This window comes from Schistocerca serialis, chromosome 11 (genome assembly GCF_023864345.2).
Source record: "Schistocerca serialis cubense isolate TAMUIC-IGC-003099 chromosome 11, iqSchSeri2.2, whole genome shotgun sequence".
Taxonomy (NCBI): Eukaryota; Metazoa; Arthropoda; class Insecta; order Orthoptera; family Acrididae; genus Schistocerca; species Schistocerca serialis.
This window is the reverse complement of record NC_064648.1, coordinates 131747547-131773806: the sequence shown is the minus strand read 5'-3', so window position 1 is coordinate 131773806 and position 26260 is coordinate 131747547. Positions and strand designations below refer to the sequence as shown.

At 39.8% G+C, this 26260-nt stretch overlaps 2 protein-coding genes across 7 annotated transcripts in view; both read left to right on the top strand.

Moving 5' to 3' along the window:
• The window catches only part of LOC126426901 (zinc finger protein 239-like), an 87866-nt gene extending 72720 nt beyond the window's left edge, over positions 1–15146 (top strand). For 5 of the 6 annotated variants that reach the window (XM_050089002.1, XM_050089001.1, XM_050089000.1 and 2 more), the window contains 2 exons: positions 9873–11630; positions 14973–15146. In XM_050089002.1, the coding sequence (XP_049944959.1) occupies positions 9873–10899 (1027 nt within the window). In that variant the 3' untranslated portion in view covers positions 10900–11630; positions 14973–15146. The remainder of the gene's footprint in view (positions 1–9872; positions 11631–14972) is intronic. The other variant, XM_050089004.1, reaches the window with a different exon arrangement.
• Positions 12241–15146, top strand: LOC126426903 (uncharacterized). The gene is made up of 2 exons (XM_050089005.1): positions 12241–13085; positions 13193–15146. The coding sequence occupies exons 1-2, from the start codon at positions 12510–12512 to the stop codon at positions 13322–13324; spliced, it is 708 nt and encodes a 235-aa protein (XP_049944962.1). The 5' UTR covers positions 12241–12509; the 3' UTR covers positions 13325–15146.
• Positions 15147–26260: the final 11114 nt, after the last annotated feature.

Here is a 26260-nt window from a genome sequence, read left to right as displayed (position 1 = left end):
ATGGGAGAACGCCATCCATAGTACAAGCATGTCTTCTCTTTTTCAGTGCAGAGTCTGGAGACACTATATTGGCTTTCAGTTTAAGCCCATACTTGATTGGGTTAGTTTTATAAATTACATCTCATGAATATATGCCTTTAGAAAGTACTGGAAAATTTATCTCTCAAGAACCTGTCATTTGTTGATGTGATAAAATGTCAGGGAATGTCATATTGGCGGTTAAATAATTTTTGAATTGTAACTTGCATGTTATGAAAGTTTCAAGGCAAAGGCGCATTGAAGACCCATCAAAAATACATTTTTCTTGGTATGATTTGGTATAATGTAATGTCAGTAAATACTGTATGTGCAACTAAAGCTTTTAAAAAACATAGTAACATACAACGCCAGGTCATCTGTTAGAGAAGTTCAGTGCAGTGTAATGAATAGAAATGCAAAGTTCTGAATTAATCTGCAATGTTGCATGTTTGTGTCACACTACATTCAGATTTTTTTTACTCACCTTGACATTTTCTAATACATCCTGAGACTTCCTTATTAATTTAATACAAGAATATTCTACAGGGTGGTCCATCTGATTTTCGGATGAAATTATCTAGAAAACTATACATCGGGTAAAAATAGTGGGTAAGACAAGTTTGTAAGCTCAAAGGGGGGACATCAAATGATACTACACGTGACCTCCAGCCCCCGACCACTTGGTGGGGGAGGGGGGGGGGGGGGGGGCAACTTTTAAATCTTGAATGGAAACACCCATTTTTTATTGCAGATTTGGATTCTCCATAAAAAAGTAATCAAGTTTTGTCTGAAACATTTTTTTAAACCATTGACAGATGGCGCTGAAATTGAGAAAAAAGTAAAATTGGGGAAGAACGGTGAGGGTATTCGCGATGACGAGGTGGACAGTGCATGCATCCATTTTGAGCTCATTGAGTGCAATTTCGAATAATGTTTTCACTTGGATGTCATCTGTTTGGGAAACAATCTGCATAAAATTGCGCAGCTGCAGCATAATTGTTATGGCATTCACCTTAAATTAACATCATATCAACAATCTCTGTAGGAGTATAGTGAGCCATGTTTCGCTAAAGAATCATTTACTTTCGTCAGCTGATGTTTACGATTCACAATCTGAAAGTGAAGTGGCGTATGATCGCATTGCACCGACCTTTATATGGAGCCATAGTTCGCAGTCTGGCCACGGTAGCACCACAGTCGGGTGAGTAAAGTAATTGTGAAGAATCCCTAATGAGATTTTAATACCATTCGACCTCCCTCCATCAAAAACTGTGGCAGGTAGGATACCTTTTGGAAAAAAAGAGCTTAATTTGGCGTAATGAAAGAATTGGTGCATATTTTGTATTTATTTGATGCGCCCTTCTCAGATCATTCTAAATAAATCGGAGTTCTTCCTCAACTTTAATTTTTCTCAATTTCAGCGTGGTATATCGGTGGTTTAAAAAACTGGTTCAGACAAAACTTGATTACTTTTTTTATGGAGAATCTGAATCTGCAATAAAAAATGGGGGTTTCCAGTTAAGATTTAAAAGTTGCCCTCCAACTCACCCAAAGGGGCGGGAGCTGGGAGTCACATGTAGTATCATTTGATGTCCCCCTTTGAGCTTATGAACCTGTCTTACCCACTATTTTTGCCCAACATATAGTTTTCGAGATAATCTCATCCGAAACTTCAGATGGTCAACCTTGTATAATATTTGATGTTATATAAATATAAGTGTGCTCTTTCTCAGGAGTGTCTGTGTACTGTTCGCTTTATCTACAAGAGTTATGCTCTACTTACAGTAAGATTTTCCGACTTTTGTGTTTAGTCTTGCATTACACATGTTGGGAAGATTCTGCAATTGCAAAGAAACAGTGATCAAATAAGAATGACCTTAGGGTTTTCTAAAAAGTGAGCATCATGAAATAATTTTTGTCTTATGTTGAAGACTATTGTAAATTTGTATGACACTATTTGCAATGAAATTTTTGTAAGCTGATGTCTTCTGACTGTATGTGGAACTTTCCTTTCTGCATTATGAGATGTTCATAGGTCTTGAAGTTACTACTGATGTTGCCTACAGGCAGAACAACATGGCTAGCTTACAGACAAGGGAGGAAATGTATGTTTTAATAGAGCAGACGTAGGAATTTTATGCCCTTCCATACTGTAAATAGAGTTACGATACGTTAACCAGACACTGAGTGCACTACAATCGCAGATACCATGTTCAGACACACGCACTGCGCGCACAAGCTGCATCGTTTCTGAACGTTCAGCAGCATGTTGAACTTGGTATGCTCAACATTGCCATTCAAATGCACAGTCCCTGTGTCGACAGCCATAAACTTGTGTTCAACTCTCATAAGTGTAGGTAAGTGTATCTCTGGGAATCTTTTCACCTCTGGATAACAGTAAATTCTTCAGTGGAACTGCAAATACTCCATGCCGCATGCAAACCCAAATGTACAAATTAATAAGAGCAACATGACTATCTTACAGACAAGGAAGGGCTGTTAAAACCTCTACAATTGTCATTGATGTCCCATTTGCATATCAAACCTTGCATTACTGAAGCAAGAAAAAGAAAAAAGTATGCATATCACATGTTTGAATAAATATTAAATGTAGATAAAGTGAATTGTCAGATTGGCTACAACCAGAAGCATTTCAGAACAAAGCAGAAGCAGTCACTGATGTTTAAGTGTTTCTTGTGATTTTAAATTTGAGGAAATTTAACATAAAAGAGATCGAGCTGTTGTCGATCCTGATCTGGACAGAAATAAACTACTGCTTCAGCACAGAAATGCAAAACATCTCAGTCGAGTAATAAAGAATGGATCACATTTAGGACACTTCCAAGAATTTCTCAGAAAATCATATTTTGAAGTTTTCAACCTGTTGATTGCATCACCCAAGAACACATTCAGCAATGATTCTGCAATATTTTAAAGTGTTGGAAAAATTTACTCTTATACAATTTAATGGTGTTGATAAAATTGTAAAATTTTATAAAAATGATTTTGATGAAAAACGACTCCTAAATGATAGTGATGTACTTTTTCAGCTTTTGAAGAGGCAAAATGAGCAGAAAAAGAATTTGATGGAAGTAGCAAAGTCCTTAAAAAATATGTATGAACAAGAGGAATAATAATAGGCTTTGTACCCTGTGTTGACTTGCTTATTACAGTCCCTGGACCATCCTGTCCTAATGAATATGGTTATTGTTACTTAAAATCCGTCTTGATTGCTGTTATCCCATAAGACATTATGTCTGTTTTTGCAAAATTTTTGAAAAGTATGGTTATTCTTTCTCACATCCATTCATGTCTTATTTAAGATCAACTATGTTGCAATATCAACTGTGTCATATAATTTTACATATTTGTTGCAATATTAACAATAAACTAGGTTTAGATGAGTTGTTAACTAAGTTTATTTCGCGCACACGAAGCACAGCACAGTTCTTTGTATTGTGCAAGTGACTTTTTGTACTGGACAGCATTTAATAAAGTCAATAATATTTAACGAATCATTTTGAATTATATTTACAAGCAGGAGACTTCTCACAAAACATAAATCACCGGGCCTGATATGTTGTGCCTGAATGTGGCTGTAAAGAGACCTTTCTTCATAAGTTGTGGAGATTTTACAGTTCCAGTGCTGTCTTCCCATTTGCACAGAAAAATATCCTTCAGTGTTGGTCACTTCCACATCTTGTTGATGGACTTGACACATTCAATTAAAGCACTGTGGTCTTCTGGTTGGAAATGACTTGAAAACTCTTGGATAAATTGCCTTTTACAAACAGCACTCTAGCTTTTTACATCTACATCCACATTTTGCAAATGAATGTATTGTGTGGGTTACTTGTGCCCTCAGTAATATTACATTTAAAGGTTATAAGTGTCATTCAGGACCGGTTGAGCCCAAATCAATTGACAGAAACATTGGGCCCAAGTAGCCCACTTTTGCACTTTGTGTTGGAAAGCTTTTGAAAGAACATATATGATTTGCATTTTAAAAACATTAAAATTATTATAGATAAAGTTGTAAAAGGTCGAAACTTGAACAAAATCATTTCCCATCGGTCTGTATCCTTTGATGGTGCCGGTGTAGATGAAAGTTGACGAGTTGTTTGTGACAAACAAGACAAATCGAAGCATCTGGGTACCAGTATATGAACTAATAAATCTGTCTGTACTAAAGACACTGTGTCTGCCTATGGAAAATCATAATTCTAACACTCACAACAGTTCTCCATGAAAACAGGCTGCAACGTTTATCCTTTTTGGGCTGAAGATAACACTGAGGGCTCAAATAACCCTAGCCTACAGTCCATTTGCTTAGGTCACACCTTAAAACTCTGCTGTGTACCACTTCCACTTGTCCAATTTCGTTGAAATTCTGCGTAAGTGCATATGTAGTCTCAATGACAATACTGCTATCTGATGTAATGACCACGCAGACCTTCTCGGCTGCTACATGGCCCCCTCCCACCCTACTCCAGCCCTTCCATTTGTGCCACCAAGGGCACATGGATTCAGTTATGAAGTCAGTTTTGTGGTTCATATTACTTTTATAGCTTTTTAAATCTTGAATGGAAACACCCATTTTTTATTGCAGATTTGGATTCTCCATAAAATAGTAATCAAGTTTTGGTGAAACATTTTTTTTAAACCATTGACAGATGGCGCTGAAATTGAGAAAAAAGTAAAATTGGGGAAGAACGGTGAGGGTATTCGCGATGACGAGGTGGACAGTGCATGCATCCATTTTGAGCTCATTGAGTGCAATTTCGAATAATGTTTTCACTTGGATGTCATCTGTTTGGGAAACAATCTGCATAAAATTGCGCAGCTGCAGCATAATTGTTATGGCATTCACCTTAAATTAACATCATATCAACAATCTCTGTAGGAGTATAGTGAGCCGTGTTTCGCTAAAGAATCATTTACTTTCGTCAGCTGATGTTTACGATTCACAATCTGAAAGTGAAGTGGCGTATGATCGCATTGCACCGACCTTTATATGGAGCCATAGTTCGCAGTCTGGCCACGGTAGCACCACAGTCGGGTGAGTAAAGTAATTGTGAAGAATCCCTAATGAGATTTTAATACCATTCGACCTCCCTCCATCAAAAACTGTGGCAGGTAGGATACCTTTTGGAAAAAAAGAGCTTAATTTGGCGTAATGAAAGAATTGGTGCATATTTTGTATTTATTTGATGCGCCCTTCTCAGATCATTCTAAATAAATCGGAGTTCTTCCTCAACTTTAATTTTTCTCGATTTCAGCGTGGTATATCGGTGGTTTAAAAAACTGGTTCAGACAAAACTTGATTACTTTTTTTATGGAGAATCTGAATCTGCAATAAAAAATGGGGGTTTCCAGTTAAGATTTAAAAGTTGCCCTCCAACTCACCCAAAGGGGCGGGAGCTGGGAGTCACATGTAGTATCATTTGATGTCCCCCTTTGAGCTTATGAACCTGTCTTACCCACTATTTTTGCCCAACATATAGTTTTCGAGATAATCTCATCCGAAACTTCAGATGGTCAACCTTGTATAATATTTGATGTTATATAAATATAAGTGTGCTCTTTCTCAGGAGTGTCTGTGTACTGTTCGCTTTATCTACAAGAGTTATGCTCTACTTACAGTAAGATTTTCCGACTTTTGTGTTTAGTCTTGCATTACACATGTTGGGAAGATTCTGCAATTGCAAAGAAACAGTGATCAAATAAGAATGACCTTAGGGTTTTCTAAAAAGTGAGCATCATGAAATAATTTTTGTCTTATGTTGAAGACTATTGTAAATTTGTATGACACTATTTGCAATGAAATTTTTGTAAGCTGATGTCTTCTGACTGTATGTGGAACTTTCCTTTCTGCATTATGAGATGTTCATAGGTCTTGAAGTTACTACTGATGTTGCCTACAGGCAGAACAACATGGCTAGCTTACAGACAAGGGAGGAAATGTATGTTTTAATAGAGCAGACGTAGGAATTTTATGCCCTTCCATACTGTAAATAGAGTTACGACACGTTAACCAGACACTGAGTGCACTACAATCGCAGATACCATGTTCAGACACATGCACTGCGCGCACAAGCTGCATCGTTTCTGAACGTTCAGCAGCATGTTGAACTTGGTATGCTCAACATTGCCATTCAAATGCACAGTCCCTGTGTCGACAGCCATAAACTTGTGTTCAACTCTCATAAGTGTAGGTAAGTGTATCTCTGGGAATCTTTTCACCTCTGGATAACAGTAAATTCTTCAGTGGAACTGCAAATACTCCATGCCGCATGCAAACCCAAATGTACAAATTAATAAGAGCAACATGACTATCTTACAGACAAGGAAGGGCTGTTAAAACCTCTACAATTGTCATTGATGTCCCATTTGCATATCAAACCTTGCATTACTGAAGCAAGAAAAAGAAAAAAGTATGCATATCACATGTTTGAATAAATATTAAATGTAGATAAAGTGAATTGTCAGATTGGCTACAACCAGAAGCATTTCAGAACAAAGCAGAAGCAGTCACTGATGTTTAAGTGTTTCTTGTGATTTTAAATTTGAGGAAATTTAACGTAAAAGAGATCGAGCTGTTGTCGATCCTGATCTGGACAGAAATAAACTACTGCTTCAGCACAGAAATGCAAAACATCTCAGTCGAGTAATAAAGAATAGATCACATTTAGGACACTTCCAAGAATTTCTCAGAAAATCATATTTTGAAGTTTTCAACCTGTTGATTGCATCACCCAAGAACACATTCAGCAATGATTCTGCAATATTTTAAAGTGTTGGAAAAATTTACTCTTATACAATTTAATGGTGTTGATAAAATTGTAAAATTTTATAAAAATGATTTTGATGAAAAACGACTCCTAGATGATAGTGATGTACTTTTTCAGCTTTTGAAGAGGCAAAATGAGCAGAAAAAGAATTTGATGGAAGTAGCAAAGTCCTTAAAAAATATGTATGAACAAGAGGAATAATAATAGGCTTTGTACCCTGTGTTGACTTGCTTATTACAGTCCCTGGACCATCCTGTCCTAATGAATATGGTTATTGTTACTTAAAATCCATCTTGATTGCTGTTATCCCATAAGACATTATGTCTGTTTTTGCAAAATTTTTGAAAAGTATGGTTATTCTTTCTCACATCCATTCATGTCTTATTTAAGATCAACTATGTTGCAATATCAACTGTGTCATATAATTTTACATATTTGTTGCAATATTAACAATAAACTAGGTTTAGATGAGTTGTTAACTAAGTTTATTTCGCGCACACGAAGCACAGCACAGTTCTTTGTATTGTGCAAGTGACTTTTTGTACTGGACAGCATTTAATAAAGTCAATAATATTTAACGAATCATTTTGAATTATATTTACAAGCAGGAGACTTCTCACAAAACATAAATCACCGGGCCTGATATGTTGTGCCTGAATGTGGCTGTAAAGAGACCTTTCTTCATAAGTTGTGGAGATTTTACAGTTCCAGTGCTGTCTTCCCATTTGCACAGAAAAATATCCTTCAGTGTTGGTCACTTCCACATCTTGTTGATGGACTTGACACATTCAATTAAAGCACTGTGGTCTTCTGGTTGGAAATGACTTGAAAACTCTTGGATAAATTGCCTTTTACAAACAGCACTCTAGTTTTTTACATCTACATCCACATTTTGCAAATGAATGTATTGTGTGGGTTACTTGTGCCCTCAGTAATATTACATTTAAAGGTTATAAGTGTCATTCAGGACCGGTTGAGCCCAAATCAATTGACAGAAACATTGGGCCCAAGTAGCCCACTTTTGCACTTTGTGTTGGAAAGCTTTTGAAAGAACATATATGATTTGCATTTTAAAAACATTAAAATTATTATAGATAAAGTTGTAAAAGGTCGAAACTTGAAAAAAATCATTTCCCATCGGTCTGTATCCTTTGAGGTTGCTGGTGTAGATGAAAGTTGACGAGTTGTTTGAGACAAACAAGACAAATCGAAGCATCTGGGTACCAGTATATGAACTAATAAATCTGTCTGTACTAAAGACACTGTGTCTGCCTATGGAAAATCATAATTCTAACACTCACAACAGTTCTCCATGAAAACAGGCTGCAACGTTTATCCTTTTTGGGCTGAAGATAACACTGAGGGCTCAAATAACCCTAGCCTACAGTCCATTTGCTTAGGTCACACCTTAAAACTCTGCTGTGTACCACTTCCACTTGTCCAATTTCGTTGAAATTCTGCGTAAGTGCATATGTAGTCTCAATGACAATACTGCTATCTGATGTAATGACCACGCAGACCATCTCGGCTGCTACATGGCCCCCTCCCTCCCTACTCCAGCCCTTCCATTTGTGCCACCAAGGGCACATGGATTCAGTTATGAAGTCAGTTTTGTGGTTCATATTAGTTTTATAGCTTATGATAAATTGGAAATTTAATTGATATATGCAATAGTGTGCCCCATACATCCGTATTTTTATCACAAATTATTTTTGCAACTTACTACATTCAACATGTAAATTAAGAAAAAATTATAAACATAGGCTTTCGTGGCCATGGTCACATTCAATGAAATTTTTCTGGGTTTGTGAGCAAATTGTCAATTTTTTTATATATATATTTTTGCATTTACATATGTCTGCCTGTGTCTGTATAAGTGCGGATGGATATGTGTGTGTGTGTGTGTGTGCGTGTGCGTGTGTGCGTGCGTGTGTGTGCGCACACAAGTGTATACCTGTCCTTTTTTCCCCCTAAGGTAAGTCTTTCCGCTCCCGGGATTGGAACGACTCCTTACCCTCTCCCTTAAAACCCACATCCCTTCATCTTTCCCTCTCCTTCCTGATGAAGCATCCACATAACCTGGACGGTGTAACACTGTGCCAAGATGTGCTGGCCATTGTTGGTAATAAGAATCACCCTGTGGCTAAACATGCCTTAGTGCACGGCCAGCACATCTTGGCACAGTGTTACATCGTCCGGGTTATCTGGATACTTCCCACTAACACCAACCTGTCAGAACTCCGGAGATGGGAACTTGCCGTTCAATATATTCTCTCTTCCCGTTACCCACCAGGCCTCAACCTCCGCTAATTTCAAGTTGCCGCCGCTCTTACCTCACCTGTCATTCAACAACATCTTTGCCTCTGTACTTCCGCCTCGACTGACATCTCTGCCCAACCTCTTTGCATTTACATATGTCTACCTGTGTCTTTATATGTGCAGGTGTGTGTGTGTGTGTGTGTGTGTGTGTGTGTGTGTGTGTGTATACCTGTCCTTTTTTCCCCCTAAGGTAAGTCTTTCCGCTCCCGGGATTGGAATGACTCCCTACCGTCTCCCTTAAAACCCACATCCTTTCATCTTTCCCTCTCCTTCCCTCTTTCCTGATGAAGCAATTGTGGGTTGCAAAAGCTTGAAATTTGTGTTTGTGTATTTTTTATTGTCTCTATCAACAGACCAACGCTTTCATTTGGTAAGGTACAGCATCTTTGTTTTTTATATATATATATTTTTCCCACGTGGAGTGTTTCCCTCTATTTTTTTATATACATCCGACATTTCAGTCCCTTTTGAAAGCGACCTTCTTCAGGGTGTTTTTGCTAATGTGGACACAAACCCAATAAAAATTTATAGAATAATAAAAAGTTCTTTGTACCATAATAAACATTGAGAAATACCGATGTAAAATTAGACTGTGACTGAGGAAATAAATTACATATACAAAATATATGTATCACATTGTGTATTAGTTTTGTTTATCATTTTGTGCAATACTATTTGACATTTTCAGTTACATTACAAGCTGAAATATGAAATGTGCAACCATTACCATCTGCAATTTTTCAGGTCCATCCCGCAGGACCAGGATCGGCCTACTACTGACAAATGTGCTGCCATAATTGCCAGAAATGACGATATCCCGCGTGGTGATAGTAATCACAGTGGCAGCAGTAAGGAATGTGACAAGAACAAAAGGGACAGACTCCTACTGTCAGGACAGGTGGTGTACTCAGAGATGCAGGATAAAGTAGGTACCCATAAAGACACCTATTCTGTCACAAACAGCACGTCGAGTGACAGATTCCGCAAGGCCACCTCCGATGCCGATTGCAATCGCTGCCGTACAAGTGCCGACTGCGAGAGTGTCTCCCCGTCAGGGAATGAGCGTGTCGTCGAGCTGCCGTCACTGCCGCCTGTCGAACGGGACGTCTACACGTGCGACGTCTGTCGGGAAGCGTTTACTGACAAGGGAGCTCTGAGAACCCACTTGCAGCAGCACGTGCTGATATGTGACATCTGCCACAAGGCTTTCCGTGGCACCGACGGCCTCGAGGTGCACTACCGGACGCACGCGGCCGAGAGGCCCTTCCCCTGTGAGGCCTGTGGCAAGGCGTTCTCGCGCAGCGATAAGCTGAGGCTGCATTCGCTGCAGCACACGGGCCGGCGGCCCTACCGCTGCGATACCTGCGGCGAGACGTTCTCGCGCAGCGACAACCTCAGGCAGCACACACTGCGGCACACGGGTGAATGCCCCTACAGCTGCAGTGACTGCGGTAAGAAGTTCTCACGCAGCAATAACCTCAGGCAGCACCGTCTGCAACACACGGGCGAGCGGCTCCACGAGTGCGGCGTCTGCCACAAGCGGTTCGCCAACGCCAGCAACCTGGCGCAGCACTCGCGCGTCCATACGGGCGAGCGGCCCTACCGCTGTGACACCTGCGGCAGATCGTTCGCGCGAAGCAGAAACCTGAGAGTGCACCGTCGCCCGCACACGGGCGAATGGCTCTACGCCTGCGACGACTGCGGCAAGGCGTTTGTTTACGGCAGTGGCGTGCAGAAGCCCAGGCAAGTCCGAACACAGGTGGAGTCTTGAGACTGTGCCCTCTTCTGGAAACATTTTGCACAGACGACCAGTCTGAACTGGCACTCGTGGCTCCACGGCTTCGGAAAGCCGAGAGGTTCTGCTGACAGTGCAAAAATGGGTGCTTATGAACTTGTCGTGCATCTTACGACGATTTCACACTGTGACACCCTTATTCTAATTAATATTGTTGTAGCAGTGATTCCATAATACAATCAGATCATTACAAATTAATTATTTGCAAATGCTTCAGGTAGAATAGAAATCTTATGTACAAATTAAAAAATTTTTAGAACATAATGTGTCACATTGTAATCGAAAGTAATGAACTTTGTATTTTCGGCTGTGTAGGAATATAGATGGTCTCATCTGCTTGCTGCTAAAAACAGGTGTCACGAGTACTTCCTGTTTGGAGTACAATGAGCGTTCCACAGACCGCCGGAGCCAGTAGACAGAAAACTTCGACCTCACTTGAGCCTGTGTTGCGTGTACACTGTGCTGTGAGATATTTATCAATAGAGGGTATTTGTACCAGTAATTTACTTTTGCCTGCATCACATAGGAAGTAAATAGTGACTGTAAACAAAATACAGCAAGTGATTCTGATTGTAGATTTGATACAGAGCATGATTATGAGAGCCACCCAATTATAAGGAAATGTAAAATTGATAAGGTGAAGTGGAAGAAACGGGTTGCAAAGAAGAAGAGGAATTCGGGACACTGTTCTGGTTTACTGAAATCTGGTAAGAACTTCTGTTCTAAGAAATTTGTTGTCAATAAGAAATGTTGTCCAAAGAAATATGTTCTAAAAATACCCACAAAAAGTCAAGAAGACATCCATGAATGATTTTGGGCATTAGGTAGCAAGAACGCAAAAAATACGCTGAAGTTTAACTGACAAGGGGAGTCTACGACTTTCGGAATCCAGATTTACTTCAAACTTCATACACTTGTAGTGCTCCATTAGGACAACAAACTGTGTAAGCAGGAGCATGTACTTCTCAAGCATTATTGAGAAAATCGCAAGATAATTTCGGTCGTCAGATATATACCTGTGCATTGCCATTTTTACCATGAAGCGGCATTAGCCGAGTGGTTAGCGTTCAAGCCACATAATCGCTGGATCATATCCTGTTTGCCAGGTTGTTGTTTTTTTTCTGCCCCCCCTCCCCCCCCCCCCCACCCCAACACAGTCATATTCTTTACTATTTATATTACAATTTATATAATGGGAAAAATACGTGTAATCAGATGAACGTTTATTAAATTTACAATGTTATTTGGCAGTCTACAAATTTTAGTCATCACAAATAATATAATATTCATAACTATTGACTAGTTAACTACCAAACGCATAAAGTGATACTGAAAATGTATGCTTGTCCATTATTTGAGAAATCCCTTATACCCGGAAGGAGCCCAAAACGACTTGTTACCTGCAGGCTTTGACTGGCACAGACGGCTTCAAAGAACGAGGGGAGGACCAGGCTCGAACCGGGATAGAATGGGGATCATTCGATAGTTAACTCACATAGCGGTGAGACCTTGCTTATGTTGCAGGAAGGAATAACGTATGTGCAAATGTTTCATGAAGTATAACACCTTACATTGTGACTAGAAAAATGGAAGTGACACCCGGTTTGTCAAGAACTGCAGATGATAAATGTCATGAATATTCAGTCCATAGTGCAGGTTCGAAATGTCAGTTGAAAGATGTGTTCATATATTGTGACAGTCTTCTTCAAGAAGTGAACATCATTGATACACAAGCATCAGCAACAATTTCTGCCGATTCGATGGTGATTGGAGAAGAACTGTATCAGGCTATCATGGAAATATTAGGAGAAAAAATATTCATCATTGATAGGGACCTTATTCATTTTGATGAAGTAGATCAATTCCGTGAAGTCGAAGAAAATTCATCCAACACTGAAGATTATGAGCCAGTGGAAAAGGCGTCAAAAGGCGATTATGTTCCGTTGGAGACCAAAAGAAAAGTTGTTAAACTGGCGAAAGGACACCCCAAATGGAGTCTCCGAACTCTCCAGATAAAAGGGTGTAGAAGTTTGACAAGAAAAGACGAATTGAAGAGATGGGAAGAAAACATAAAACCTGGAGGATCAACGATCGATAAATATTTGGTAATTGATTCGTGGATCTATGACCGTTTCGTGGAGTCTTGCCAAAATTGTCAGCAAGTAAGTGTTCATTTTTATCACTCTACATCTAATTTTCTATATCTTTAACAACCTCATTCGAAGAAATAATTATATTAATAAAATGAAACTTTGATTTTACTTTTCAGGTAACAACCAGAAACTTACAGCAGTGGGCTTTGGCTGCTGAAGGTCAATTCCAGTCGGAGGACTTCATCTTCAAAGCATCACTTTCATGGTTAAAAAATTCAAACTATGGCACAGAATTTGGCAGAGTTTGAGGGAATGTATGTCTGAAGAAGGAACGCTGGGCAATCATCCCGAATTTCAAAAAAATTGTTATCAATACAGACCAAACAGGTTGCCAGTACCAGTCCACATACAACAGAACTCTCGCCGAAAGAAAATCAAAGACCATGTTTTTTCAGAAGGCGCTATATGATGCGATAACATTGTGTGGCGAATTATTTTCGCACATGTTTGTTTGTTTGCAAGAAGCCACGGGGAAGTCTGGACCAAATGTTCGGAACACCATTGACAAATAAATGACAGATCTTTCAAATGTGGTCATAAAGAGTTTGAAATCCAGGAAACTTACCAGGCAATTATATTACTCATTTTTATCTAGTGTCATGCTTCCCTATGTGAAGAAAGGAAAATTCTTATTAATAATAGATTCTTGAGGGTGTCAAACAAATCCTGGTTTGTACGAAGAAATTTTCATCGATGACAAAGGACTTGGAACATGTACGATTAAAGTTGTATCTCTGAAATGCACGCCAGTTTGTCAACCTTGCGATGTTTAATTCTTATGGCAAGTCAAAAATTTCATTAAGCGTCTTCAAAATTGTTCTTATTTAATCGAAAGAGAACGAGAAATTGCTTCTCGTGAAGACGCTATTAAAATACACTCGATACTGCATGACCAGTTATCAGCACCAATATTTAAGGAAATGCTGTGTTATGCATGGTTTGCTTCCAAATTATCGGCTGAAAGAGACGTTTTTGAAAACGTTAACAAGGTTTGTTTTTCCTTGGAAAACCTTAAAAATCTTGCGTATGTGGAAACATAGCATTTATTCAATGCAGCTGGTGCCATTTAACTTAATGTTTTCCATGTTTTCACGAAAAATACCATCCTGCAACTTGTACTCGTAATGTCGAAAGCGACGATTAATTGTACATCTTTCGAAAGCCATCTGTGCCGGTCAAAACTCGCAGATAACAAGTAGTTTCGGGCTCCTTCCAGGTATAAAGGAGTTCTCAAATCACGGACAAGCATACATTTTCAGTATCACCTTATGCGCTTGGTCATTTACTAGTCGATAGTTATGAATATTATATTATTTGTCATAATTAAAATTTGTAGACTGCCAAATAACATTGTAAATTTGATAAAAGTTCATCCAATTACATGTATTTTTCCCATTATATCAATTGTAATATAAATAGTAAAGAATATAACTGTGTTGGGGGACTGATGAACGGGACTCGATCAAGCGACTATGGGGCTTGAACGCTAACCACTCGGCTGCTGCCGCTTCATGGTAAAAATGGCAATGAACAAGTATATATTTGACGACTGAAATTGTCTTGAAATTTTTTCAATAATGCTTGAGAAGTATGTGCTACTGGTTACACATTTTGTTGTCCTAATGGAGTTTGAAGTAAATCCGCGTTTCAAACGTTGTGGCCTCCCCTTGTGAAAAGAAAGCACCATCTACAACTAGGGTCTTCAAACCTGATCTTTTTGCTCAGGAGTCAATACTGACTTCGTGGGACAGCATCCTGGGTCATATATGTACTGATCCTACTATTAATTGTAGCTATAGTGTGGGTGCAATAAGTCGGCTGCTGACCACCCCAAATACTGATCATTAAGAGTCAGCACCATTTGTAACACTCTTTTTTTCTGATTGCCTGTTCCAGATTGCTGCCACCCTCAGTGATCCCAAAATTGTGGCACTGCAGTTGCCTGATGGAGTCCTGTTGTATTGTCCGTGTGAGCTGATGATTAATTGATTACCAACAGCAATTGTACTTATGCTGAAATACTATATTAAATATGATTATAAATGCGTAATAAAGGCTTTGAATCTCATTTTTCTTCTAAGCATTGCCAATTTGTTGGTATTGAAAGACAAGCAATAAAACTAAACTTTGCTCCTCCGACACCTACACTCTCTACCCTCAGTGGCCACATTACTTACTTCCCCCCCCCCCCCCCCGGCCCCCCACCCACCCACCACCCACCCACCACCACCACCACCACCACCACCACCCAGATAAGCAGCAAACTTTGCTTTACCGAATTCACCAACATCAATTAAAATTAAGCACATCTTAAAATATTATGGTCTTTGTAAGTATCTTCTTTGCTACTGAGCAACGAAACTACACTCTTAAGAAGATCTTGATGTCAGCTAATGGTTTTGGATTTGGCTGTTAGTTGCTAGATGCATATTATTGTAAAATATGGCTGAGGTCCGCAGGCTGCACAGACATTCACACACACTGGACTCGCATTCGGGAGGACGACGGTTCAATCCCGCGTCCGGCCATCCTGATTTAGGTTTTCCGTGATTTCCCTAAATCATTCCAGGCAAATGCCGGGATGGTTCCTCTGAAAGGGCACGGCCGACTTCCTTCCCCATCCTTCCCTAATCCGATGAGACCGATGACCACGCTGTCTGGTCTCCTTCCCCAAGCAACCTACCAACCAACAGACATTCACATCAGGCTACATGCAGCCCCTCAAGCTGCAGTTCGATGACAACAGGTCTTGAACATCTGATGCACCTAAGTCTAGTCAGAATTGTAGTTCCAACTATATTTACCATCTAAAATGCAATACAGCAGTCTAAATCTCTATTTTAGAGAATCTTGCAAGTTACCGAGAGTCATTTGAAAACGCTTTCATGTGCCTTGAACATCAATGCTGTTACAGTAGAAGGAAAAAGAATAGGAAACTCCATGAGCCAAATAATACTTCTACTGGATTCGTGCAGAGGGCAAAATAAAAATATGAGTATGGTACAATTTTTCACTTCAACACGCAAAAAATGTAATCATACAAAACATATTTCCAGTTAGGGGATGCTCTAACTGTTAGTTCTACCATAACTTCAGCCTGTAAGGAAAAATGCTAATAGATATTGACAACATCGAGACTGGGTGCCAATATACATACACCAAAAAATAGTTTTGCATGACCCTGTTTCCCAGAACTCCTGAAGATAGATGTTGACTGTGGATATTGTATTACAGACACAGTCCCTTTGACTGTTCAGAGATGTCACTAAACCTGCCCAAAGATGTAAACAACCTTGGATGAGCAGCGCCTATTAGACAGAGGGGGTCTGACAGCCAATCAGTTCCATTCATTCCGCCAGGAAGGAGGTACACGGCTTGTCTTGTCTGTAGGTCAACCATGCCTAGACGGTCAATACCGCAATTCGATCGCGTCCGTATTGTTACTTTGTGCCAGGAAGGGCTCTCAGCAGGGGAAGCGTCCAGGCGTCTTGGAGTGAACCAAAGCGATGTTGTTCAGACATGGAGGAGATACAGAGAGACAGGAACTGTCGATGACATGCCTCGCTCAGGCCACCCAAAGGCTACTACTGTAGTGGATGACCGCTATCTATGGATTATGGCTCGGAGGAACCCTGGCAGCATCGCCACCATGTTGAATAATGCTTTTTGTCCACCCACAGGACACCATGCATTGACTCAAACTGTGCACAATAGGCTGCATGATGCGTAACTTCACTCCCGACATCCATGGTGAGGTCCATCTTTGCAACCACGACACCATACAGTGCAGTACAGATGGGCCCAACAACATGCCGAATTGACCACTCAGGACTGGCATCACGTTCTCTTCACAAATGAGTGTCGCGTATGCCTTCAACCAGAGGCTGAATGCCTTAGACACACTGTCCACTGAGTGCAGCAAGGTGGAGCTTCTCTGTCGCTTTGGGGTGGCATTATGTGGGGCCGACGTACGCCACTGGTGGTCATGAAAGGTGTGATAACAGCTGTACAATATGTGAATGCCATCCTCCAACTTATAGTGCTACCATATCGGCAGCATAGTGGCGAGGCATTCATCTTCATGGACGACCGTTCGCACCCCCATCGTGCAAAACTTGTGAGCGACTTCCTTCAGGATAACGACATCGCTCGACTAGAGTGGCCAGCATGTTCTCCAGACATGAACCGTATTGAAGATGCCTTGGATAGATTGAAAAGGGCTGTTTATGGATGATGTGATCCACCAACCACTCTGAGAGATCTACACTGAATGCCCTTCAGGAGTGGGACAATCTGGACCAACAGAGCCTCGATGAACTTTTGATAGTATGCCATGACGAATACAGGCATTCATCAATGCAAGAAGACGTGCTACTGGGTATTAGAGGTACCAGTGTGCACAGCAATCTGGACCACCACTTCTGAAGGTCTCGCTGTGTTGTGGTACAACATGAGATGTGTGATTTTCGTGAGCAATAAAAAGGGAGGAAATGATGATTATGTTGATCTCTATTCCAATTTTCTGTACAGGTTCTGGAACTCTTGGAACCGAGGTGATGCAAAACTTTTTTTGACGTGTGTATTTCAGACCTGCAGAAAGAAGCTAGAATCTTGTGAGGTGGTGGAAGGAGTGGACATCGTTGTAGAGTGGGCATCAGCTTTATCACCATACTGCGTCACAAGACCCAAAGAAATCATACTGTTTGGAATACAAAGATATGTTATTTTCTGTTCCAATGGAAATACATTTTAAGTCTGTGTATGTATGCACTAACATTTAGTCCTTACCAAATAAAGAAATGAGGATGTACATTCCAACACGGAAGACAGTAATTTAAAGCACTACAGCCATATGGCAAATGTGCACGAATAGTGCTTGTCTACATGACTTGCTATGCAAGCACATGCGGAAGCACGCGGCTGTCATTTCATTCACTCATTATCGTGCAGCGCTCACTCACGGAGTGATGGGCAAGAGCCGCATGGGCCTGCCTTGCAGGTAAGGAAATGTGGGCCCTACCTATACAGCTTCATCACACCATAGCAGCAGTAATGGACCCGGCAGGCATCCAAATGCTTTTAGAGTTAAAATTTCTTTTTAGCTATCGATTTTCCACGTTCTCTATGGAGAAGATGTGTGCTGTATATCTGTGTTTCTCCAAGTGTTACTAAAGTATGACGAAAATTAATTTGATGATATTGAAGCTCATTGTTTCAGTTGTAGAACTGTATATTTCCGTGAAATAATAGCTGATGAATTAATGCTCAGTTTCAGTCAGCTGCTAAAATTAGACTGACATTTAGACATATTTTGAACAAAACAAAAATATTTAGGTTGAGAGTGTGGCAACAGATTATAATTGTCAACTTTGTTTATAATTAACTGAAAATCTTCAATCCAGCTACACCGAGAGCTTTCGTGAGTTAATCAAGCTGGTGAAAGTGTAGTGTTGAAAAGAGATGGTATTATCCCAATAGATTTCTATCTAGATAGTTATTCGAATCAGTAGGTTGCAATACTACATGAGTATGTCCAATATAGTTGGATCTACTTTGTGTCACTTGAGTGTAGGGTAGTTGAAACAAGTAGTGACCCATGACATCATATCAACTTGAGATTTTTTTATGCGTGTAATTCATTTCTAAATTTTATTGATTATTTATGGAGTAAAGAATTTAATTGTGTATAATGTTTAATAGGTAATGAGTTTAAAGGAGGTAGATATAAATACGTTTTGACATAGCAAATAACCTTGCTGCATTATGCATGATATGTTTTCTCTTCGTAAGAACAAAAACTTCCATGTTGCTCAAGTGTGCATCAAGTAGTCGTCGAGTGTGGATCTTCTGTAACTTTCATGAATTACAACCTGGAGTTGATTTAAAAATTATTCTAGGGAACCACAGCCTGACTTTGGTGCAAACAAATCACACACGAATTCTCAGATATCGGCATGGAGTTTAAGATACGCGGCTGGATATCAGGCGTTATCGTTGCATCTGTGATTCAGTAACGTTAACCGCAACTTACGGACATTAGCTTGATAATATCTATAAAAGACCTATATGAGTGGCTTAGTAATCGTCTTGATGCTTAAAGCAAGTGAGAAGCGATTTACTGTCGGGGTATGACAAATATTAATTGTTGCATAGTCAGCTTGTTGATACGTTGCTTAGCAACTCATAAATGGACAGTGATAGAATTACTGAAACGATCTTTTGAGTATCAATGACTACTACACACACATCAGTTACTAATTACTGTAACTGTAAATGACTTCTGGATTGGATGAGTTTTTTTTATTTCAGCTAATAGGCATTAATAAACTTCTTTCGAGGTTGAAACTTAATCAATGGTGTCGCACTCATTCACTTTAGTAGAATGATAGATAGTACTAGCTATGCTACTATTTATAGTCTTAAAAGAAAAGAGAGCATATACCTGTTTCTTTTTTTTTTTTTTTTTTTTTTTGGAGTAATGTTCGTACTTCAGTCATCAGTCTTCTCAAACCAGAGGCACGAGTGTCGCTCCCTCACAGCGCTACGATATTGGGAACCACCACACACACGTGCCCCCTACTCACTACATTTGTGCATTGAAAACCCTGAGTTATAGCCGCAGTACGAAGAAGGAAGAAAGAAGAGGAAAGAAGCGGAGCAAAGAGAGAAGGGAAGTCACAAGGTCATTCAAACAAATTTATTTGCCATTAAATTATTGGTAAATTAAATAACAAATAACATATGATGCCAGTTATATTCTTTGTTTAGTTTTTGTAGAAAATTAGTGTTTGTTCCCTTGGCTCCATTTTTATTAGTAACGTAATAATGGTTTGTCCAGAAATGTGCCTTTATGACTCAGTGTCTTAAGCTCCAGACTACAAAACTTAGGCTTAGGGTTCATACCCCAGTTAATCCTACGATTTCTCTGTTACTTGCCACTTACGTCACCTCTAACAATGAGAATAATGCCAAGTCAAGTTGGACTATATTTTGGAATACGTGTTGAAATGTAGATCGCCCTCTAACTGGCTGCATCAGTTCAGAGGTGGGAGGAAGTCAGTGGTGCAGCATGACGACTAGTGAAATACTGCACTGCTGAAATTGTCTTTCAAATTGTGCACAGCAATATTTGATTTGCAGTGTAAACAAATGAAGTATAAACATGCTTATAGGTGGATGACCTCAGTAGTTTGGGTTATGACACACTAGGCAGCTGCAGTGTGAAGCATCATCTGCAGCTCGTGGGTCTAGTGGCTAGTGTTGCTGCATCTGGATCACGGGATCCCAGGTTCAATTCCCAGCCGTGTCAGGGATTTTCTCCACCCAGAGATAGGGTGTTTGTGTTGTCCTCATCATCGTATGGGAATGTGGCAAGACTGGACAGTTAAAAGAATGGGAATTTGTATGGGTGCTGGTAACCTTGCAGTTGAGCACCCGAAAAACCAAATATCAATATCATCAATGTTAAGTAGCCAATTTAGTCAGCCAACTGATGGTCAGTTGTGACCAATCAGCCGAGTGAGATGGACATCTAATATGTTATGCGTTGTTTCTCGTAAGAAACGGACTTTACTATAATTATAAAAATTATTTTTCCATCATTTTACTTGCTTTATACGCTATGGATTATAAGTTCACTTATACAGATGTTGGAGCATACAGAAACTATAGTGACTCCATCTGTTTCTAAGGAATCAGATTAATCTCATAAGTAAAAATTTATGAATATCACAGAAAAGCTCCATACCAAACAAGGGAGTACCAGAGCTGCGCATCATCATCAGAGATGAGGCATTTGGTATAGCTGAAAATTTAATGCTTCCTTATGGAGGAAGGAGTTTAACAAACAATAAAAGAATCTTTAAACGCCAGCTGTCTCAGATTAGTCTGTTTATAGAATACATTCTGGCAAATTATGGAGAACAGGGAATTTTTCATAGCCCAATGGATGTTCTAGATGAATTAAATACTAACAAAGAGATAGAGGGGCTGGCCAGTACTTACCTCAGCTCAGTACAGCCGATAGATACGCATAAAACAGAACTGAAAATTTACATTCCTTGCTTTCGGAACTTTGTTCCTTCATCAGGGAGGAGAGAGGGGAAAAAAGGGAAGAAGGGAAAGTGGATTCAGTTACTCACAACCCAGGTTATGAAGCAACAGGGAAAGGTAAACAGGGAGGGTAGCAAGGATGGAGGCATGGTTGTCAGAGGGAAGCCAAAGATATTCTACTGTAAGTACTGTGCCAGCTTCAAACCAAAGAGGATGCATACAGAAGTAAAGAGGTATATAGTATAAAGATAAACACAACTATGTAGGATGAAAAGATCCGTGAATGGCTAAAGAGGAAAGGGAAAGAGGAGAAGACTGAAGAGTGAATGGGAGTGAGGTTGTTTGACGTAGGTTCAGTCCAGGGGGATGGCGGGATGAAAGGATGTGTTGGAGTGCAAGTTCCCATCTCCGCAGTTCAGAGGGACTGGTGTTGGGTGGGAGAAGCCAAATGGCACATACGGTGTAGCAGGTTCCTAGGTCCCTAGAATTATGCTGGAGGGCATGCTCCGCTACTGGGTATTGGGCATCTCCTAGGCGGACAGTTCGTCTGTGTCCGTTCATGCGCTCAGCCAGTTTGGTTGTTGTCATGCCGATGTAAAAGGCTGTGCAGTGCAGGCATGTCAGTTGATAAATGACATGTGTAGTTTCACACGTAGCCCTGCCTTGAATTGTGTATGTTTTACCAGTAGCGGGGCTGGAGTAGGTGGTTGTGGGGGGGATGCATGGGGCAGGTTTTGCAGCGGGGTCGTTTACAGGGGTAGGAACCGCTGGGTAGAGAAGGTAGTCTGGGAATATTGTAGGGTTTAACAAGGATGTTACGGAGGTTAGGGGGGCGACGAAAGGCAAATCTGGGTGGTGTGGGGAGAAATTTGTCAAGGGATGATCTCATTTCAGGGGTTGACTTGAGAAAGTCATATCCCTGGCGGAGTAATTTGTTGATGTTTTCGAGGCCAGGATAATATTGGGTGACAAGGGGGATGCTTCTGTGTGGTCTGGGGGTAGGAACATTGTTGTTGGACGGGGAGGAATGTATTGCTCAGGAAATCTGTTTGTGGACAAGGTCTGCAGGATAGTTGCGGGAGAGGAAAGCACTGGTCAGATTATTGGTGTAGTTGTTGAGGGATTCGTCACTGGAGCAGATACGTTTGCCACGAATACCTAGGCTGTAGGGAAGGGAGCGTTTGATGTTCTAGATGAATTTTCATTTTCTGTAACAAATGCATGGTGTGTGTTACAAAATAATGTGCCAGAGTGAGATGACTGTAAATTTGAAGACATATTGTGTATCCTTCCAGAACTGGAAAGTACCGTAAGTCCTACAAGCCATAAAAAGTAGTCAAGAGAATTTGTTTCAGGGTGCAAGGAAGGTGTGGCTGCTTCGACAAGAGCACGTACACTGCATGCAGCCACATAAGTTCTCCACAACACAACCCTCTCATAATTGGTAGCACAGAGCCAGTTGCTTGTCGCAGTGGCCCAGTACACGGGCTACAATGCACAACTTTTTTTGTATTGGCTGCCGCAGACAACCTGCCTAGCGCATTACAGTCTTTCTTCTCTCATGACTCTGCCCCATCTGTGCACCTGCTAATATGGGTTGTTCAAACACTCTCTCCACAGTGCCGTATGATTGTTAGCCGCACATGCTGTATGCCGCAGTGAATATACTGAAATGAAACTCAGTGAAATACAAGTTATTAATTTATTGAATATTCATTTATGGCTGAGATAAATGAAACAGTGGAATGTTGGGAGAGTCCACTTGAAGGGAAGTAATTTCGGCAGGCGAACAATCATACGGTACACGTGGCTAACAATCATACGGCACTGCAGAGAGACTTTCTGAACACCCTGTACGCCTACCCCTCCCACTGCTAACATGGCACAAGAACTCTATGTAAGCAGCCAACGATGAGAATGAAGCCGACAACAACTCTCAACCTTCAAAACCTCTCTTAGCTTGCTGACACTATTAGATATGAATGTCTCCTCAGTATAATTACACACTCTCCTCAGTAAAATTACACAATTCATGGTTACAGTGCTACAAAATGAGTGAACCAAATGCTGTGATTCCTAACAATTAACATCATCAGACTTTTAGTCCAAAGTCTCCTAAAACCTCTATGAAATACTGTTGAACATCCAGAGTTATCTAAAGTGTTTTAGGATTGCCTCTGAGTGAGCTTGCCATTAGGATATGGAATAGTTTTTCAATCCGATACCCGTTGACACAATTATGTAAAGCTTGAGATTCAGAAATTTTGGAAGAGAACCTGGGTTCAAGTATGTAAGAGAGATCATAATACTACAGCACGCTTGCAACTTGTGTGTCGTGAAAGTGTCAAGAGACTATTGGAAGATGATTTTTGCCTTTCTATACCAACTGAAATTATTGGAGCAATGTCTTACCCACGATTGAAAAACAAGTATTTCACCTTTATTGCTGTCTGTGACCAAGAAAGGGATAAAACAAGGTTCAGACACATAATAGGCAAAGAAATCGAGCCACAATTTTCAAATGACATGACGTAAAAAGAAGATTCTACTCAGAATGTGATGTAAGAAATGTAGTTAAAGTGGAATCACAACAAATTGTTTGCTAAAAACTACAGTGGTATTGATGATTTCTCAATTTTTGCTGAATAAGATTGTGAGACGAAAGTCATACATCAAAGTCGTGATTAAAGATGAATTCAGAAGTACACTGCATGTGTAAAACATATTTTCCTACTGTCACAATGGTAACCTCCGTAAATCAAGTAAAGTTTCTGATGAGATGTTTCAAAAAAAGAGTTGTTCTGAAAACCCATTTAAATTAAATGAAAAGTACATTTGTTTAATAAATGACAAGGAATTGGAACTATAAATGTGATTGGATTTCAAGTTGTATCTATTATTCATAACACATTTATCCACAGATGACAGAGGAGTGTTTTTATTCATGTAAGTGAATAACGTTTTGAATAATATTTATTATTCACAAATATTTGTATTCATCATTCGCATAAACTTTGCTCAAGTCTTGGGTCATTATGAGACATAGATTTTTGAGTACGATTGTGAATCAATATGACAAAGTAGCATGCGGCAGACAGTAAAATCCGCTCACTCAAGGAAATACCACCTGGACAATTCTGAAGTTATCTCAATGCTCGCTGTCTTGTTGACTCCAAAGCAGTGATTCAGAGTGACGTGTGTTTAAAGGGCAAACTTTAATGGCCAGTTTCACACTCATCTCCTGCCGAGAGCTGGAATAGTGTCAGATGCATCAGGAACAACATTGCTAACAAGTGGATTTAGTATCACAACAGTTTGCTGAGGCATACTGCCCTTGTTGTACAAGAATTTTTCATCAGGAACAGACTGTCTTGACTGGTGTACCACCCACACTTGGCACCGCCAGACTTCTTTTTGTGTAATAGGATAAAGAAGGGACACCCTCGCAGTGTGTCAGAGGTGATAAAAAGAGGCTTTGACGTGCTGCCTTAAGGACATTCCCAATGACGCCTTCCGGGAAGCCTATGTGGACCGAGCGAAGCAATTGCAACAACACGTAGATGAGGAAGGAATGTACTTTGAAGATTTTGAAGGTCTACGAATTTGAATGTAGTCTCTGGGGAAGAGAGGCAGACAGAAGCAGAAGCCCCTAATGTAGAAGTTTTCAAAACAAAAAACAAGACTGCCACCATCCGTCAGAACTTTGTGTTGTTTGTAAGTGTGTGTATATAGCAAACGACTTTATGCTGAAACATGGAACAGTATTTTAAATGTGAAATTTTTCTGTAGAGGTGTGCGGCCATTTTCTATGAAATAAAAGAATTTGAAACAACGTGTAGGTTGCTGAATAATACTCACTTTGTGTTGCTAGAAGCTTTTTATTTTTGCATTATGTGTTTCCAGGTTCCAGTAAAATAAAGTGGCTGTTATTTCATGACCTGCGAGGAGATTTAAATTCATTTAATAAATAAAAAATGGGATGGGTTTGTCCATTTGTATGCATTCCCCGCTGTACTAGTTTTACCTTTTATCAAATACTGTCTCATTTTCGCAGAATAAAAATAAGTAGTTTGCTAATTCATAATTTCAAAGCGTTAAGCACATAATAGAAAAATGGATGAAGGGAAATCATCAGAAATTTTTTGTATCATAGGGCTGCAGTCATCCCCATCTAAAAATTTCAAACACAGTTCTTCCCATTTTTGATATGTCTTTTCATGTTCCCCGTCTTTTAACATAAATCTTAAACTTAGTGCGAGACTTCATATTGTGCAGTTTTTTAAATATTTGCCCATCACTAATTTCTTTACCAAAAACTGCAATTTATGGGTAACTATAGGCCTGTGTCTCTACTGTCGTGGTTTTCAAAAATTATTGAGAAAGGGTTTCCTTCAAAACTAACTACATTCTTTGACAAGAATAATACTATTCCTGGATGTCAACATGGCTTCATACCACAGAAATCAATTGAAACAGCCACTTTCAATCTGAAAAACCATGTCTTAAATGCAATAGTCAACCACAGAAATATCTCAGGTTTATTCTTGGACCTAACAAAAGCTTTTGATGTGACTGATCGTTCTGTGCTCCTGATGAAGCTTGAAGGGTATGGTGTAAGAGGTGTGCCAAATCAATGGATTAAATCATATTCAGAATACTACTCTCAGGTAACGGAAATTAAGTATATAGAAAGAAATGAACACCAGATACACCTTTCAAAACCATGTGGACTAAGTCATGGTGTTCCACAGGGCTTCATTTTAGGTCTCTTTCTTTTTTTGGTGTACATTAATGATTTTTCATCACACATTAGGGATTCTGAACCTGTACTGTTTGTAGATGACACCAGTCTATTGACGGAAGGGAATAAAGAAGAAACTCTTACTGCATCTGCAAAAGATATTACAAAAGGAGTGTCTGAACGGTTCACCAGAAACAGGGTAATAGATAATCCTCAAAAAACAGTACTCATGAATTTCCACACCCATCAAAATAAAAATGCAGCACAACTCGTAATATGTATGGATAACCAAAACATTGGTGCTGTCAATGAAACTAATTTCTTGGTATTTATATCCAGGGAAATCTTAAATGGAGTACTCATATCACATCCCTAAATTCAAAACTAGCAA